Source organism: Peromyscus eremicus, chromosome 8a (genome assembly GCF_949786415.1).
Source record: "Peromyscus eremicus chromosome 8a, PerEre_H2_v1, whole genome shotgun sequence".
NCBI lineage: Eukaryota > Metazoa > Chordata > Mammalia > Rodentia > Cricetidae > Peromyscus > Peromyscus eremicus.
The window spans coordinates 88,397,079-88,414,207 of record NC_081423.1 but is presented as its reverse complement, the minus strand read 5'-3'; the positions used below and the strand labels follow the sequence as shown (position 1 = coordinate 88,414,207).

General features: G+C 48.5%; 1 protein-coding gene across 5 annotated transcripts in view; it reads left to right on the top strand.

The window, feature by feature from the left end:
* The window catches only part of Tex2 (testis expressed 2), a 122,318-nt gene that overhangs the window by 84,909 nt on the left and 20,280 nt on the right, over positions 1 to 17,129 (top strand). For all 5 annotated transcript variants that reach the window (XM_059271988.1, XM_059271986.1, XM_059271987.1 and 2 more), the window contains 2 exons: positions 3,950 to 4,096; positions 8,967 to 9,066. In XM_059271988.1, coding sequence (XP_059127971.1) covers positions 3,950 to 4,096; positions 8,967 to 9,066 — 247 coding nt within the window. The remainder of the gene's footprint in view (positions 1 to 3,949; positions 4,097 to 8,966; positions 9,067 to 17,129) is intronic.

The following is a 17,129-nucleotide window of genomic DNA, read 5'->3' as shown; positions in this document are numbered from 1 at the left end:
CAAGTGCCCAAACCAAACACACACACACACACACACATTTTTTAAAAATAACAAAAATCTTGTTCCAGGACAGCCAGGATTGTTACACAAAGAAACCCTGCCTCAGGGGAGAGGGTGTCCCTAAAAATGAAAATATGGTATTGATACATTGGTCAGGCCTGGTGTCAAAGCCCTGTAATCCCAGCACTTAGAAGATGGAGGCAAGAAAATCAGAAGTCAAGGTCCATCCTCAGCTACAGAATGAGTTCAAGGCCAGCCTGGGCTACATGAGACTCTGTCTTATAAAACCATTTTTTTGGGGTAGGTAGAGGGGAGCCAGACATGGTCTTACTATGTTAGCCCTGGCTGGCCTGGGACTTACTATGTAGACCAGGCTGGCCTCTAACTCACAGAAATCTGCCTGCCTCTGCCTCCAAGTGCTGAGATTAAAGGCACATGCTATTACCCTGATCCAGTACCTTTTTAAAAATATTGATACACTGGAAAAAGACTGAAATTGGACTTGGTGGTGCATGTCTGTAATCCTAGTACTCAGGAGGCTGAAGTGAGAGGCTTGCCAGTTTAAGTCATCGTGGGCCTTTAAGGTGGGTGAGGGTGGGGGGGTACTTAAATAAAATATAGTGAAAATGTTTCTGTTCTGTCTGGGAAGAGATCATGTGTGTGTTCTATAATGAATATGCATTGTTTTAAAATCAGGAGAAACAGGCATGCAGTGTGAAGGAAGGGTCCTGCTGTGTCTGCTCTTGGGCCAGGCTGCCACATGTGCCACCTTGAGACAGCAGCCCTGCGTGACCAAACTCGGGGACAGAGGCTTGCCCTCTCTCTCAGCAGAAAGGCACCCCTGGCCTCCCATGAAACGGAGTACATCTGTGCTGAGTTGGGCATAGAAGTTCATTTTAAATACAGTACTCCCCAAGAGCTATATAGACAGTCTCAATGGCCTTGCTTCATCTTTGGAACGACAGCGTCCCCAAATGCTGTCTTTGGAAGCCGTGCTTGGGAGATCACCCTTCCTAACCACGTGGAGGGAGGAGGCCGCACAATGAATGTTCTCCTCAGGTTTCTCCCCACAGCCACAGGCGATGTGTATGCAAGTTTTTATGACAGTCACTGGGAATGCGTTCTGCAGCCCATGGAGTCCTGATTTCATTCGCAGAGCCCTTTGCTTCCTTGTCAGTATTCTGCAGCTCTTGCAGACGCCTGCCTCAGCTACAGGAACTGATAAAAAGGAGAAGAACTTGCTTGTCAGTTCCTTCAGACGTTTGCCACGTCACATGCCACTGGCTTGGACGGCATTGTGAAATAGTCTTTGTTTCTTGCTGCTTTTTTCATGGAATTTGTTTCCTGTGAAAATGAGCCTTATGAAGAAAGGCTGGTAGAGGACACCTGCTCCCTCCTGAAAAGGGACGAGGCAACCTCTTCTTCTAGGTAGCCCACAAGACTAAAAGTACTGTGTGCCTGATGTGGGTAGTGGTTTGAAACTGGCTAAGTAGCCTGGGGGCCATATTCCTCAGACATGTCATGTTTCTTCAAAAGCCTGTGCAGGTAATCTGATGGGTTTAACCGTTGCACCTGTTACTCTCGGCCTGATGATGATAGCACAAGATGGCGGCGTGGGGGGGTGGGTGAGGGGGGATGTTGCACACACATACATGCACACTTGTGGTATGGTTAAGAAGTTGCTGATGCCACCAGTCGTTGGTGCCACACATCTTTAATCCCAGCACTTAGGAGGCAGAGGCAGACAGATCTCTGTGAGTTCGAGGCCAGCCTGGTCTATAGAGCAAGCTCCAGGACAGTCGAGGCTACACAGAGAAACCCTGTCTCGAAAAACAAAAACAAACAAAAGAATAGAAGTTGCTGATGCCAGCTTCTGTCCTGCCATCCAGATCTTGCTGGTGGAAAATGTCTTGGCTGATGTCTGAGGACATACCGCACTAGGGAAGCACACATAGAATTCTCTAGAGTGAAGTAGAGCCACTGTAATGGGAGGATCAACATGTATCCTTTTGGTTTGTTTGTTTGTTTGTCCCAAGTGCTGGGATTTAAAGGCCTGCACCACCACTATCTGGCTAACATGTATGTATCAATTTTAAACAAGGATGTTTTAAAATTTTTTTATATGTGTGTGTGTGTGTGTGTGTGTGAATGCCATGTGTGGGGTGCCTGTGGAGGCCAGAAGAGGGTGTCATATGGTATTGAAGGTCGTTGGGAGCCACCAGTGGGTGTGGAGGACTGAAGTGCATCCTCTGGAGAGCAGGACGTCCTCGTAACTGAGCTGCCCCCCTCCAGCCCTTTGTTGTTAATGAGTCACTGACCTCCATAAGGAAGCCCTTGAACACCTCGATTTGAAGGAGTTTAGAGCATGTCCTAGACCCTGATGTGTTACTGAAAATGGGAGTGAGCACTTCACTCCCTAGTGCCCAGAGAACTGGCGCAGCTGTGCTATGGCATGGGGGCTGAGCAGTCTGTATGGCTTCAGAATTATCACATGACATAGACCGTGGGGCTTCTCACAACCAGTCAGACCTGCAAGGTCAGATCCTTGGCACCTAATGACCTGTGTGCCATGCCACTGGCCTAGGCACATAGCCAGGTGGGACAGTCAGTTGCACAGAACATGTCATGGTGGCACATATGCGCAAAGCATGAAAGAGAAGTGTGGACAGTGTGTGCCCGTGACATGTATGGAGCCCAGATGTGTTTATATAAATCACAAACGGAAAGTGGAGCAGACCTCAGGCTTCTGCACCTCAAGATTTTTTGATCTTTCCTTTCAAGAGCTTGCTCTTCTGTGTAAGGCTGTAGTCTAATTCAGATGCCTCCGCAAATGTCTGTCTCATCCAGGGACATTCACGCCCTCCCTCCCTCAAGACAGAGTAAGCGGAGAACCAGAGTCAGGCTGCAGTCATGTCCTAGGGACCTCATTCCTCAGATGGAAGCAGGGTTCCTGTCTTCCTGGGGTATCGAGATGCACGAACGTGACGACCTAAGGAGTCTGCTGTTGACCTGTGTGCAGCCATGGTCAACAGCACTAAAGCTGCCACCCTTGTAAGTGCCAAGCCCACCAGCACGCTCTTGCCATCCAACCTCAGGGTCCCCTCCTAGCCGCCGCCGCCGCCGCCGCCGCCGCCGCCGCCGCCTTCCTCCGCCAGCCCCGCCTCTGACCCACCAGAGGCCGGATTCCATAGTCTAGCAGCTAGCCCAGGAAGTTGGAGCTAGAGCTGCTTACCCACTGGTCCCAGCAGATGTTTCAGACAGATTGTGTGTGGGTAGAGGGGTGGGCATGAGGGTGTTTGCTGGGCTGGAGTAGGAGCGCACATCTGTCCTGAGAGCCGAGCTCTCATCCAGCCGTGTGGTCCTTACTCTCCTCTCTTTCGAATGCTGAGAGAGCTTCAGGAACTCCTGACTGCGGAGTTCAGTATCTCAGAGGTACAGCAATGCAAATGTCAGTATTTTTAAGCACCTCAAGAATGTCTTGACCTTGCAGGGATCAGGCCGAACTTGAGTCCTGGCCATTGGGAAACTTATTTGCTCCTGGGTGAGGATGGGCTTGACAATTGCAGGCCCAAGCCTGGCTGGGAGGAGGATAGGCAGGCTTTGATAGACAGCTCAGGATAGGCGGGCTTTGATAGATAGCTCGTTACCATCAAGTTAGTGGAGACGGGGAGCACGGGCAGGGCTGTCTGAGCTCGTGCTGGGGAGTGTCAGCTGCATCATGGGAGGACTGGCAGGGGCAGAAAGCAGACAAAAGGAAGGTTACAGCTGACAGCCAGTTTCTTTCTCCTTCTCTTGCTCACCAGCACGCTGTGGGACTTGTAATTTATAGGGAAGAGGCTTGTCACGTGTTCGTTGCCACAGGAGGGGCCTTTGGAGGCTTTATGAAAATAAGCACCTGTCTGAGTCCCCAGTTGTCTGACAGCTAATTCAGTCTCTCTTCTTTTGCCAGTTGCCAGAGGCCCCACCCTCTGAGGAGGAAGAGCAAGAAGCCTGGGTGAATGCCTTGCTTGGAAGAATATTTTGGGACTTCTTAGGCGAGAAATACTGGTCTGATCTGGTGTCAAAGAAAATCCAGATGAAACTCAGCAAAATTAAGGTATCACTGTTCACGGGAGAGGCCTCTGATGCCCACTTCTTCATTTCTGGACGTTCTGCCCCCTTAGGTCCTAAGTGAAAACACACCTTGGTTTAAGCGTACCATACACGCACAGCACATTTGACCTGGATCACAGGGTGACCTTGATCTGTGACTAAGCATCTGGGGACTGAGTCAGATGTCCCGATTGCTTTTCTAGTGGTGCTCTGTCATTATCCTCCCCAGGTGGTCCTCTGCAGCTTGGTTAGGAAAGCAGGGACTCCTGTAGCTGATGTGAGTTAGAGACAGTTAAACTCTCCGCCTGGTTTTGCAGTGGGCCAAGTCACATGGAAATTTTGAAGTGCGTGGGACCCTTTCTCAGCTGCCCTCCTCCCCTCAGCTAGGACAGTTAGTGCTCGCTCTGATTGTGTCGGCCACTGGCCTTTGCTTTGGGCCAGAGTCTCTGTATTGGACTCTCTTTGCTGAAGGAACACTTCTAGTGCCAGGCCAGGGCTGCTGGGAAGTGAGTTTAAACTGTCTAAGGGTCCTCGTGACTGTCATTAGAGGACATGCTTGCCAACCAGGGACCTGTGGAGGTCCCGAGAAGCAAGTCTTTGGCCTGCTGAAGGCCCAGTGAAGAGCATTTTGGTCCTGAGTCCTCACGGGGAGTCTGTGATCAGAAGCTTACATCAGCGGCTCTGCGGTTTTTTTGGACCATAAATTCCTTTGAGAAGCGTAAACCTTTGGCTCCTCCTAGAAGAGTAGACATGACATAAAATTTTGCAGTGCTCTCAGGGAGTTCAAGGCCTCCCGGTGAAGAAAACATCAGAATATGATAAACTTAGATTTGAAGAAGGATGTGGACACAAAGGAGCCTCAGTTTGATTTTGCTTCTTCCTCTGGACAAGGAATAGAATATTTTTTCCACTTGTTTGAGTTTTGCTTTCTACAGACCAGTCTCTGCCCTTCCCCAGCTCTCCAGTAAAGAAGAGAGGCTGGCTTCTGACCTGAAGAGATTTAGAGCAGGACTTTGGCCGGGGTGGGGGTAGGGGGGTGGGGGGGTGAAGAGGCAGCTTCGACAAGTGTCAACCAGTCAGCATCCCCAAGGTAGGTTGAGGGCTGACTTGGCTCCTGCTGGCCACATGCATGAGGAACAATAATCATCTGGGTCCCTCCTTGTTGGAGGAAGAAATGTCAGCAGCCATCTAAAGTGCACTCGACTTCTTTGTCACCTTGGAAACGACAGACGCTGGAGTCTCAGGTCAAGTCCCATAGAGAGCCTCTCCTCGCCTCTTTCTCAGAGACTGGAGGGCTGTGCTTCCCTGGAGCAAGAAGAGGACAGGGTATGCCTGAGTTCCAGATGGGAGCTCACCAGTTCCAGAAGCATGGAGCAGCCTCCTCCAAACCAGGAGTGAGAGGTCATGGTGCCTCTTCCTCAGTGGAGTAATGAGAACGCCCTCATTCCAGAGAAAGTTTAGGGAAGTCTTCTGCTTCTGTTGGTCACGTAAGCTCCTGCGGTTCACCAGCTTAAGCCCCTTCTGCTTTTTCTGGTCAGAAGGACTGGGGGTTAAGATGGGAGCAGGTGCCACGGGTCAGGCTTGGGAGGGCTTTGTCCCTTCTCGCTGTTCCTCTCCTCATCCCCACCCCATTCTGATCCGATGCTCTATGGTGTGCTCTGAAGAACAGAGGAGAGACTCAGGCAGAGGAACAAATGGGCAGAAGGATAATGCCAAGTTCTGCAGTCCTGGATTGCCACTGTTGCACACAATGATGTCAGCAGGAGATTGCATGTGAGCTTTAACAGGAACAGAGTTTCTGCCCCAACAGCAAGTAAACTCTTTATCTTGGCCACTACTGCTCAAATACATCTTTGGGATGCTCATGCCCGTCAGCAGGTGCTGGCGTTGCACACAGCCTGATGATCATCTGAAAATCAGAATGTATCCGGTACACCTGACTGTTCTGTCCCCAGGTTGAATTTGCTTAGGAGCGTAAAGAACACAAGCCTGTTCCTGCCTCATGTGGGACCTGGAGGTTTCTGGTTGAGTGGCACATAGGAGGGACCCTCTTACCTTCTGATCCAGGAGAGAACTGAGTGAGGAGAGGTTATTTGGAGATATGCCAGCTTGGGATTAGCTAGACCAGGAAGGCTCTGCTGGCCAGTTTACCCCCACATTCACTGTTCTGCTGCCTCAGGGCCTGGTGCCTTCAGGCCCTGCCTTTGTCCCAGGACCTGTCTTCCTTTGCCTTTTCAGCTGCCAAGGGATGCAGGATGGGGTAGGTGCAGTATGGAAGGAAGGAAACAATTAAGTTCCTGCTGTGTCGTGGTGTCAGTCAACTTGATCCCATAGAAACACCGTTGGGGGTGCCTTGGCTAGCCCATGGAGTCTCTCTAACCTGGCAGGCCCCTGAGTGGCAGTTACAAACAAAAAGCACTGTGGCAAGTGTGTAAGGTGTGGCATGCTTGCTTGGCCAAATCACATTTTGTAGGTTGATAGAGAAGTCAACCACATCCACATTGATGCTTTTTTCGGGGCCGGGGGGGGGGGGGGGGTGTCTAAGACAGGGATTAGACCAATTCAGACAAGTGTGACTGAGGCTGCACAGAGTTGGCTCAGGTTGATACAGTGTTTGCCTACCATGCAGGGAGCCCTAGGTTCCAGTCATGGAGGCGCCCATATGTAACTGGAGGGCTGGCATAAGTTGAAGATCATCCTCAGCTGTAGAGTGAGTTTGCAGCCAGCTGGGCTGTGGGAGACCTTGTCTCAGATTCATCACAAATATGACCTTCTGTCTATGGCCTCACCCCTGTTCAAAAAAAAAAAAAAACAAACAAAAAAAAAAAACACAAAAGCCAGAGGTGAAGTTCCTCAGCTGAGTCCTGAAAGATCCCACTTCGCGCTGAGAACCAGCTTCAGAGATCTGCTGTGGAAGCAGCAAATTCACACCTGACCAGCTGCAGCCTCACTGTGTGCGAAATCTTGATCTGTGTTTAATTAAAATAAAAAAATGTTAATTTTCAGTCTAACAGGTAACTAGGAAAATACTCATATGCCGGGCGGTGGTGGTGCACGCCTTTAATCCCAGCACTCTGTGAGTTCGAGGCCAGCCTGGGCTACCAAGTGAGTTCCAGGACAGGCTCCAAAGCTATACAGAGAAACCCTGTCTCGAAAAAACAAAAAAAAAAAACAAAAAAAGGTTGTGTTGGGAAGCTGGGCAGTAGTGACCCATGCCTTTAATCCTAGCACTATGGACGCAGAGGCAGGTGGATCTCTCAGTTCCAGACCAGCCTGGTCTACAGAATGAGTTCTAGGACAGCCAGAGCTACACAGAGAAACCCTGTGTTGAAAATTTTAAAGAAAAAAGATTTTTCTGGGAGAAAAAAAAGACGGACTTGTGAACTCTAAAGCTATGGTGTAGCCAAGCGTGGCGGTACATGACTGTCAATCTCTGCACCCAGAAGGCTGAAGCAGGAGGAGGATCGTAAGTTCAAAGCCAGCCTGGGCTACATGGTGAGACCCTGCCTCAAAAACAAAACCAACAAAAAACAAAGACAGAAAGAAGAATATTCTGAAGTTTGATGCTGGCAGAAAACATTACGGTGCAGACTCCAGTGTGGTGGTGGGGGTCTGGGGGTTAAAGGGGCAGTACAGTTGCTCACTGAATAGGTGGAGACTGATAACTGGCTATTTGGAGAAAATACTGCTGAATTCTTCATTTAAATCAGGCGAAGCTGGGTGAGGTGGCACATGCCTTTGGATCCAGCACTGGATGCCAGAGACAGGCAAATCTCTGTGAGTTCAGGCCAGCCAGGGTTACATTGAGATCCAGAGAGAGGGAGCGAGCGAGTGAGTGAGGGGGAGGGGAGCGAGTGCACTCTTAACTAAATAACAAATGACCTGCAGATTAAGAAAGTACAAATTCAGCCAGAGGAAGTATAGATAAGTTCATTAAGTTTGTGATGTGATCTTGGGGTGACTTGGGGATTTCTGAGAAGGACAGCAGTGCTCTTACGTCATTTCCTCTTGATGAATTCCTGCTGATGGAGTTGGGATTAGTCAGACCCATTGGGAACAAGATGGCAGGCACACTCAGATGAGTAGCCAGAGGAGAGAAACCCAAGAGGAGACTGCAGGCTGCCTGGGCCAGCAGAGGTGGGGAGCTGTGCCCGCCCCCCAAAGGGCAAAGGTGGAGGGCGGTTTACCAGTCCTCTGGCAGGAGAGCTGAGAGGGGAGAGCTGCCTGTCTTGAGGGAGACCAGACTTCACTGGAGGGTGAAGACAGGTGCTAACATTTCTCCTTGCACTGTCGCTCCCCGGGCCCCTGGTGTACCCTGGTGACATGTACAACCTGAAGCTAGTGAGACCGTGGACACCGGCTCCATGGGCTCCATGGGCGCAGTCGTACGGACCTGCACTTTTGGAGCAGGTGGAGCGTGGATGCATGGAGGAAGACAGAAATAGGCAGCCCAGCGTTAAGGGATGTGGAGTCGGGGTTTGGGCTTTAGTTTTGGTTTTCCCAGTTATTTTTAACCTTGTGGTAAATTTGCCTGTCAGAAATGTAGCAATTTCTTACTCTCCATTCCTCCTCCTTACCACCTGTGTGTCCTCCACCTAGAAGGTCACAGGTCAAATGCCACTCCTTATCGATGCCTCCTCACCTCCTTAGATGACCATCCCTGACCAAGTCCATACTCCTCTGTCCCAGTTCCTGCTTTATGAGAGTATAGCATTTGTCTGCTCACTTGATTCTACCTCTGTGGTTTGTACATAAAGACGTGACCCAACACCTTACCTCCTCTCTCCTCAGACAGTGTGTGGAACTCTGGCTGACCATAGTATGGCTACCAGCTTACTAATGTATCTCATTCACTGTTTGTTTCTTTTCTCTAGCTCCCCTACTTTATGAATGAGCTAACACTGACAGAACTTGACATGGGTGTGGCTGTGCCAAAAATCCTTCAGGCCTTCAAGCCTTATGTTGATCACCAAGGTAACTCTTAGTTAATTAGAGAGGAGCTGACCGCTTATATGAGGGTGTTGAAATGTTCTCTCACTTTAATTTTGACACCAAGGCTTGTGCTTAGAAGAAGCTGAGTTCTAGCCATCCTATTTCATGTGGAGTGTGGGTTTTGTTCTTATTTTTTGTTCAGTTTTTAAAAATTTATGTATGTGAGTGTGTGTGTGCGTGCATGTGTTGGGGGTGCAGAAGGAGAAATTGGAGGGCAGGCAAGGCATGTGCATGCTAAGGTCAGAGGACAACACTATGGAATTAGTTCTCTCCATTACCTTTAAATGGGTTCCAGGGCTTAAACGTAGATCTTTAATCTTACATGACAAGACCATTTGCCAACTGAGCCATCTCACCAGCCATTTTTGTTTTGTTTTGCTTTGATTTTATTGTTATTTCACTGTTGCTGAGATAGTCCTGCTGTGTAGCTCAGGCTGCTCTCGAACCTCACTCTGTAGTCCAGTGTGTCTTTGAACTCATGATCTTCCTGCCTTAGCCTCCCTAACACAGACACAAACACATGCACCACTACATCCTCCAAGTGACTTGCGTTTCTCACAGACACAGTAGGAAACTGATAGATGATAGATCTAGGTTTCTTCTTCTATCTCTAGTCTACTAGACTGTTTCAGGGTCTTTTCCAGCCCAAGACACCCTCAAGCCAGTTGGTGGGGCCCGAGCTTTTGTGCCAGGGTATGAAGCGGTGAGCTAGGTTTTAGCTGCCCTCTCCTCTCAGGGGCCCCACGTGTCCATCTGCCCTGGCTCTGACTCCGAGAGAAGCTGATGTCTCCACTTATCACATCGCAGCCTCACCTGTCACACCTTCTAGCTGTAAGATGTTTGACCTTCATGTCGTGCATCTTTATCTTCCTTACACTCTGGGGGTCTTGAGGATTTGAAAGATGAGGACACATATTCGAAGGTAGTATTTCAGAAGCAAGTCTGTCTGCTGGAGCACAGCTCTTGGGCTTGAGGTTTTAGGCATGCCACGGATACAATATTTATGCGTACTCCTGTGGATGGAGAGAAAAAAGAATTGATCAGAATGTGAAGGACTATAAATAGAATAATGAGGAGGTTCACAGATTTCTATGTCTTTTATAACGGGTAGCTTCAAAGGGCTTCAACAGGGAAGATACAGTATGCCAGATTCAATGAGACACAAGAGATGACTGAGCCTGCTGGACAGAAAGAGCTGTTGGCACAGGGGGAAAGCCCACCAGTTCCTCCTTCCTTCCTTCCTCCCTTCCTCCCTCCCTCCCTCCCTCCCTCCCTCTCTGAGATAGGGTTTTGCTAGGTAGCCCAACTGAACAAACTAACTGTCTATCCTCCTGCCTCAGCCTTCCAAGGCTGAGATTACGGTGCCACGGTGCCTGCACAGCTCATAGTTTCGGTGTCCCTTGTCAAGGAACCTCTTCCCTTGGACCATGTTTAACGTTATTCCCAAGGTGGCCCAGGAGCAGAGCAGTGGGGAGTGAATACCGCTTCCCGGGAGGAAGACATGTGTTTTGAAGTCAATACTTTGTAGCGTTTATAAGATACAGAACAGCTGTCTTTATGGCTGTTGATCACATTTAGTGAAATCGTTATTTTTGAATATTTAGTGAATCATAGGTGTTACACACTATGAAGAAGGTGTTCTATGATTACACTCAGCAGCTCTGTTGATCCCTCTAGCAAGTTTGAGCTGGCAGGGCACACACACTGATCTTGGAGAAAGACACAAGTCCACCTGGTTCCTGCATGTAGAGATCACCTGTAACCCCTCAATTCTGTCTGCACCTCAATCAGTCTGAGTCCTGCTGGGGTTGGTCAGGTACACAGAATAAAGCTAGAAGAGATTAGACTCTGAAAGTAGTGTACTTGTTCTCACCTGGCACAAGCCTGTTTGTTCTGTCCCTACCCTTTTTGATACAGTATGGTACACAGTGTTAAAAGGTGTGCCACCACTACGTTAGCTGTATGACTGAGATAGATCTTCACCCCATCACTGTACAAGTGCAGGGTCCTCCTCTGACCCATGGCCTCTCTGCCGCCTTTTGCTCTCTGTCTCTTCAGGAACTGACCGTAACAAGCTGTAAATTATCAGCTAGTACAAACTTTCTGAGAGCTGGGCTTTTAAAAGTAAATACTGTAGATGCCTGTTGAGGTTTCTCACGGTTCCCAGCTTCTCCAATCTCAACACTGCCCTTTCCTGGATTAATAGAAATGTCTAAGGAAAGGGCACAGGGCTCAGCAGGCTCCACAGCATCCAAGAGTGTCCCTCTGGCTTTGAGCTGTACAGCAGTCGGGACTGCTTTGGTCAGCCTGGGAGGTTAATTGGAGACCTAAGTCTTGGGTCTTTCCTCTTTTTTTTTTTTTTTTTTTTTTTTTGGAGCTGGGGAGTGAGACATTTCAACTCTGCAGATCAGAGTCTTGCTGGTTTTAATCCATTTAAAGCTTACTTAACTCCTTTCAGGGCAAAGGGTAGAGATCTGCCTGCTTGTGTAACAGGGAGAAAACATTACCAAAGAAAGGAACAAAAAAGACATAAGGCCTCTGGGGTTATTTGAATTTGACCAAATCAGGCTTTTCCAAGCTTTTGATGGATGCCTGTATGATGGTAAAGCAGAAATAAACAAGAAGGGATGCACTTAGGTGTCTTCCAGTAACAGTGGCATGTTCGTGTAACTGTGGTTGATTGCTTTCCACAGTGCACAGTGACAACAGAGTATGCTTAACCCAAACTTAGGGGGCAGTCATGCTACTACGTGATAGACTGTCATGGGACTGCTGTCCTGTATGTGGTCCACTATTGACCAAAAGTCATCATGCAGTGTGTGGCTGTGAGAGTTTGGAGTTTTGAATTCCATTGCTCTCAGGAGAACCTTTCCTTTAAGGGAAACTAAAAGCTGGGGTGACTTGCTAACACTGACCACGGGTGAAAACGAGCGCTCGATCACCTGGAACATGCAGGCAAGCTGAAGCTTCAATAGAGGCACCTCCTGGGGGCTGGAAAGATGGCTCATAAGAGTACTTGCTGCTCTTCCAGAGAACCCAGTCTTTAACTCCAGTTCCAGGGGACCCAATGCCCTCTTCTGACCTCAGTGGGCCCTGCATGCACATGGGTACGCAGACATACGTACAGGCAAAATACCCATGCACATAAAATAATAAAAATAACTAAAAAAAGAAAACATTAAGAAAAGAAAGAAAGAAAATCTCTTCTGGTTCACACAGGCTACTCAGGCTGCTTGAATTATCCTACCTTAGCCATGGACTTTTACAATTTTAAGATAGGATCTCTCTATGTGGCCCCGGCTGGTCTAGAACTTGCTATGTACGCCAGACTCACCTCAAACATGCAGCAGTCCTCCTTTCTCTGCCTCTGGGATTGCTGACATACTACACCATGCCCAGTCTGCCACTCAACTTTTAAAGCAGTGCAGAATGTAGTTTTCAATGCTGTCCCTAGAGTGAGATAGCTGAGCTCATAAACCCAGAGCCTCAGGCAAGTTCGCCGACCTCTTTGCTTCCTCACCTCCCACACGAGGCTGATAGCACCTGCCTGTCTTGAGGACACACACAGAAGGCCATTTAAACAGCACCCATTGTTTCTGTTGTTGTTTTACTACTGCTGTTGTTGCCCTTGACACTGCTTCTGGAAAGCTTAGGATGGAGGTCTAGATGGCTGTGGGAAGAAAAAAGCAGTTTGCAGCCGGATGCAGTGGCCCAGGCTTGTGGTCTCAGCACTTAGAGACTGCCAGGAGACAGGAGGATCACCCTGAGTTCAAAGATAATTTGGGCTACATAGTGAGTCCCAGTCCAGGCTGTGCTACAGAGTGAGACTCTTTCTCAAAAACAGAGAGAAAGGAGCTGGAATGGTGGCTTAGTGGTTAAAAGCACGTGCTACTCTTTCAGAGGACCAGGGTTCAATTCCCAGCATCCACATGATGGCTCACAACTGTCTGTAACTCAAGTTACACGGGATCCAGTACCCTCTTCTGCGTCCACAGATGACATGCACACATATGGTGCACAAACATACATGCAATCAAACTATCATACACATATTTTAATTTATGTTTATGGATATTTTGACTACATGTATAAACACAATATACATGCAATACCCACAGAGGCCAGAAGAGGGCATCAGATCCTCTTGGAAATGGAGTTACAGGTAGTTGTGAGCCACCATGTGGGTGTTGGTAATTGAACCTGGGTCCTCTAGAAGAACAGCCAGTGCTCTTAACCACTGAGCCATTTCTCTAGCTCCTTCTAAAAAAAATTTTTTTTTTTAAAGATTTATTTATTTACTTTGTATACAGCATGTATGACCAGAAGAGGGCACCAGATCTCATTACAGATGGTTGTGAGCCACCATGCGGTTGCTGGGAATTGAACTCAGGACCTCTGGAAGAACAGTCAGTGCTCTTAATCTCTGAGCCATCTCTCCAGCCCATCCTTCTAAAAAAATTTTTAAGGAGAGAGTGAGATTGAGATTTAGATTGTGTCAGCTTTGACAAGACAGGGTGTTATGTGAGAATAGCTGTAAGGTGGAAGAGCTACAGAGATGTTATACAAGGCGCATCCAGGTTCAAGGAATTGCAGTTTCCCTGGGATCTGAGAGCATATGGTACCAGTCTGCTTGCCAGGAACAAAACAGTCACTGGGGGGGATCTGGAGCCGAGTAACCCCAACATCCAACTGTAGGTAGAGTTTTTTGTCGGGACTGTGATCAGCTCTGATTCACCAGCCACTTCCCAAATAACCACTCAGAGACTTATTAATTATAAATGCTGGGTTGATAGCTCAGGCTCATTACTAACTAACTCTTACAACTTAATTAACCCATCTCTATTAATCTGGGTGCTGCCCGAGACTCCTGCATGTCCTGCTTTCTTTCCATCTCACTGGCTCCTCTGTCTCTACCCTCCTTCTTCCCAGCATTCTCTCTGCCCCGAAAATCCTAGCCATCGGCCAGCTTTTTTATTAACAATGAGAGCAGTACATATTTATAGTGTACAAAGATTGTTTCACAGCATTCAACTTTGATAACCCATGATCAAATGCTCCTTTTCAAGTTTTGTTCCCTAGATTTAGGTGTTCACTTTCAGAAGGAGAACCAGGCCACCATGGTTAAAGGACAGGGAACATCGGACGGGGGCTTGAGGCCAGCTCCATGAGCCCTTAAGGGTCTTAGGACATTGTTACCTTGTGGGCTGTTGTAATTATCAACTAGGGAGAGTCTCAATGAGGAATTGTCTCCACCAGTTTTGCCTGTGGCACATCTGTGGAGGTTCCCATGATTGTTGATTGAAGTAGGAAAACCCACCCTGAACGTGAGTGGCACTGTTTTCCCTGCTGTATAAGATTAGAGAAAGTGGAGCTGGAGAGATGGCTCAGTGATTAAGAGCACTGGCTGCTCTTCTAGAGGTCCTGAGTTCAATTCCCAGCACCCACATGGTGGCTCACAACCACCTGTAATGGGATCTGATACCCTCTTCTGTCATGCAAACATACATGCAAATAGATCACTCATATACATTAGATATATAAATAAATAAATCTTAAAAAAAAAATTGACAAAGCTAGCTCAGTAGTAACTGAACAATCAAGGATACGTGTATATACTCTCTCTCTGCCCTGACTGTGGGTGTGGTGCTCTGAGTTCCCACCCTGGCTTCCCTGCAGTGATGGACTGCAGCCTGGAATTACAAGCCAAATAAACCTTCTCTTCCTTGCTTTATGTCAGGGTGTTGTTACAGCAATAGAAACGAAGCTAGAACCCTTTCCAAGCAGCAGGTGCCCTGTTCACACAGCCCCAAAGTCAAGACCCCCAGAGTCAAGTAAAAAGACAGAGCTGCTGTGTGAGCCCACGTGCTCTCTGTGGCCATGGTGGGGCAGTTACCAAGGCCATGGGGTTTACTAAGGAGAAATGGGTAACAGCAAACAAACCCACAGCCCTCCATTCTGGTTGCTGTCCCCTTGCCTCTGGGGACATGCAGTCATGGGTATTTGTTACCACTGTACATTGTGGTCTGGGCTGAACTCTACCAACTGATTGAGGCCATCTGTCTCCTCCTCCTCCTCCTCCTCCATCTCCTCTTCTCCTCTTCCTCCTCCTCCTCCACCTCCTCTTCTCCTCCTCCTCCCCCCTCTTCCTTCCTCCTCCTCCTCTATTTCCTTCTCCCTCTCCCTCCTCCTCCTCCTCCTTCCTCTTCCTCCTCCCCCTCCTCTTCTCCTTCTCCTCCTCCCTCCTCCACCTCCTCTTCTCCTCTTCCTCCTTCCTCCTCTTCCTCCTCCAACTCCTCTTCCCCTTCTCCTCCTCCTCCTTCTTTTTCCTGATTTTTTTGAGACAAGGTCTCATGTAGCTCAGGCTGCCCTAAACTCACTGTGTAGCCAAGGATGTTTCTCCTGCCTCTGCCTCCCTAATGCTGGGATTACAGATGTATGTCACCATACCCGGTGGCCATCTTTATTCTGCGCGTGTGTGCATGTGTGTGCATAACATGGATGTGGAGTCTGGAGGCTGATGTCATGTATCTTCCTCAAATACTTCCCTTCCATCTTATTGTTTAAAGACTGGGTCTTGTTGAATCTGGAGCTCACCGATTTGACTAGATGGGCTGGCCAGCAAGCCCAGGGAAGGGTCCACCTCCCAGCACTGTGATTACAGGCCATTATCTGGCTTTTACCTGAGTGCTTGGGAAACAGTCAGGTCCTCCCTCATGCTTGTAAGCAAGCACTTTACTGAGTAAACAGGGTCATCTCTCCAGCCCCGTCTTTATTCTCTGAGTTCCTTACAGCGCCTTTCAATCCATATGGTGCTAAGAGCTCAGTGGTGCCGGGCGGTGGTGGCACACACCTTTAATCCCAGCACTCGGGAGGCAGAGCCAGGTGATCTCTGTGAGTTCAAGGCCAGCCTGGGCTACAGAGCAAGATCCAGGACAGGCTCCAAAGCTACACAGAGAAACCCTGTCTCGAAACCCCCCCCCCCAAAAAAAAAAAAAAAGCTCAGTGGCACTTCTGGGAGGTGAGCTGTCTTTACTTTGTGGCACCCCTCTGAGCAATCAATAGTGGTAGTGGTAGATGCCTTCCCCAATCTCATCCACCCCCCCACCCTACCCCCTGAGCTCCTGGCGGGGCCTTGGACAAAGACCTTCTAAGGTTTGTCATGGTCATTGTCGTTTTGGGCACTGCTAGGGTAACAGCATGTAGCTGTCTGTGTTCCGATTAGGTGCCACTTGTGGGACAGTGTCTGTCTCTGTCTTGACATTGTCTCCATATCCATACATTGTCCCAAGGCAGAGTCAGGCTTCCTCTTTGCTGTTCATCGCTGGCCCTGGAAGCCAGGGCCTGGTATATGGCGGTGGCTGAGGTCTCTGCTCTGAGCTGCTCTGAGCTGCACATGCTCTCAGCTTTTCGGGTGCTCCTTGCCTAGTCCTTGTCGTTGAAAGTTGTTGTTTGGTTGGTTGGTTGTTTTTTTTGTTGTTGTTGTTTGTTTTTTAATGTAACGGTGAATAGTCTCCTTTTCCGCATTTGCCCATCATGTTCATTTGAAATATTTGATTAGTTCATGTCAATTTTTAAGTTCTCAGCCCATTCTTGATTCCATCTCAGGTTGTGGGTGGGCTTCATGAAACATAGTAAGTGGTATAAAACCAGACACTGGACCGGGGATATAGTTCAGGAGGTAGAATGCTTACCAAGTGTTCCAGAAGCCCTGGATTTGATCCCCAGCCCTCCATGAGCTGTGAGTGAAGGTGTGTACTTATAGTTCCAGCCCTCGGGAATGGAAGCTGGGGAAGGAGAAGTCAGGTTCATCCTTAACTACATAACAAGCTTGGGGCCAGCTTGTAATACATGACATCCTGTCTCATACAATAATAACAACAACAAAACAGAAACAAAACACAACAAAGCCACCAGAAATATCTGGTCATATCTAGGCCTCATCCTGAGATAGGTTTCTGGATATCTGGGCAGCCTTTTCCCTGTAGCAGCTGCACCAGAACAAAAGATGCCCAGGGTGTACTGGCTGCTGGCTGCATACAGTCCTC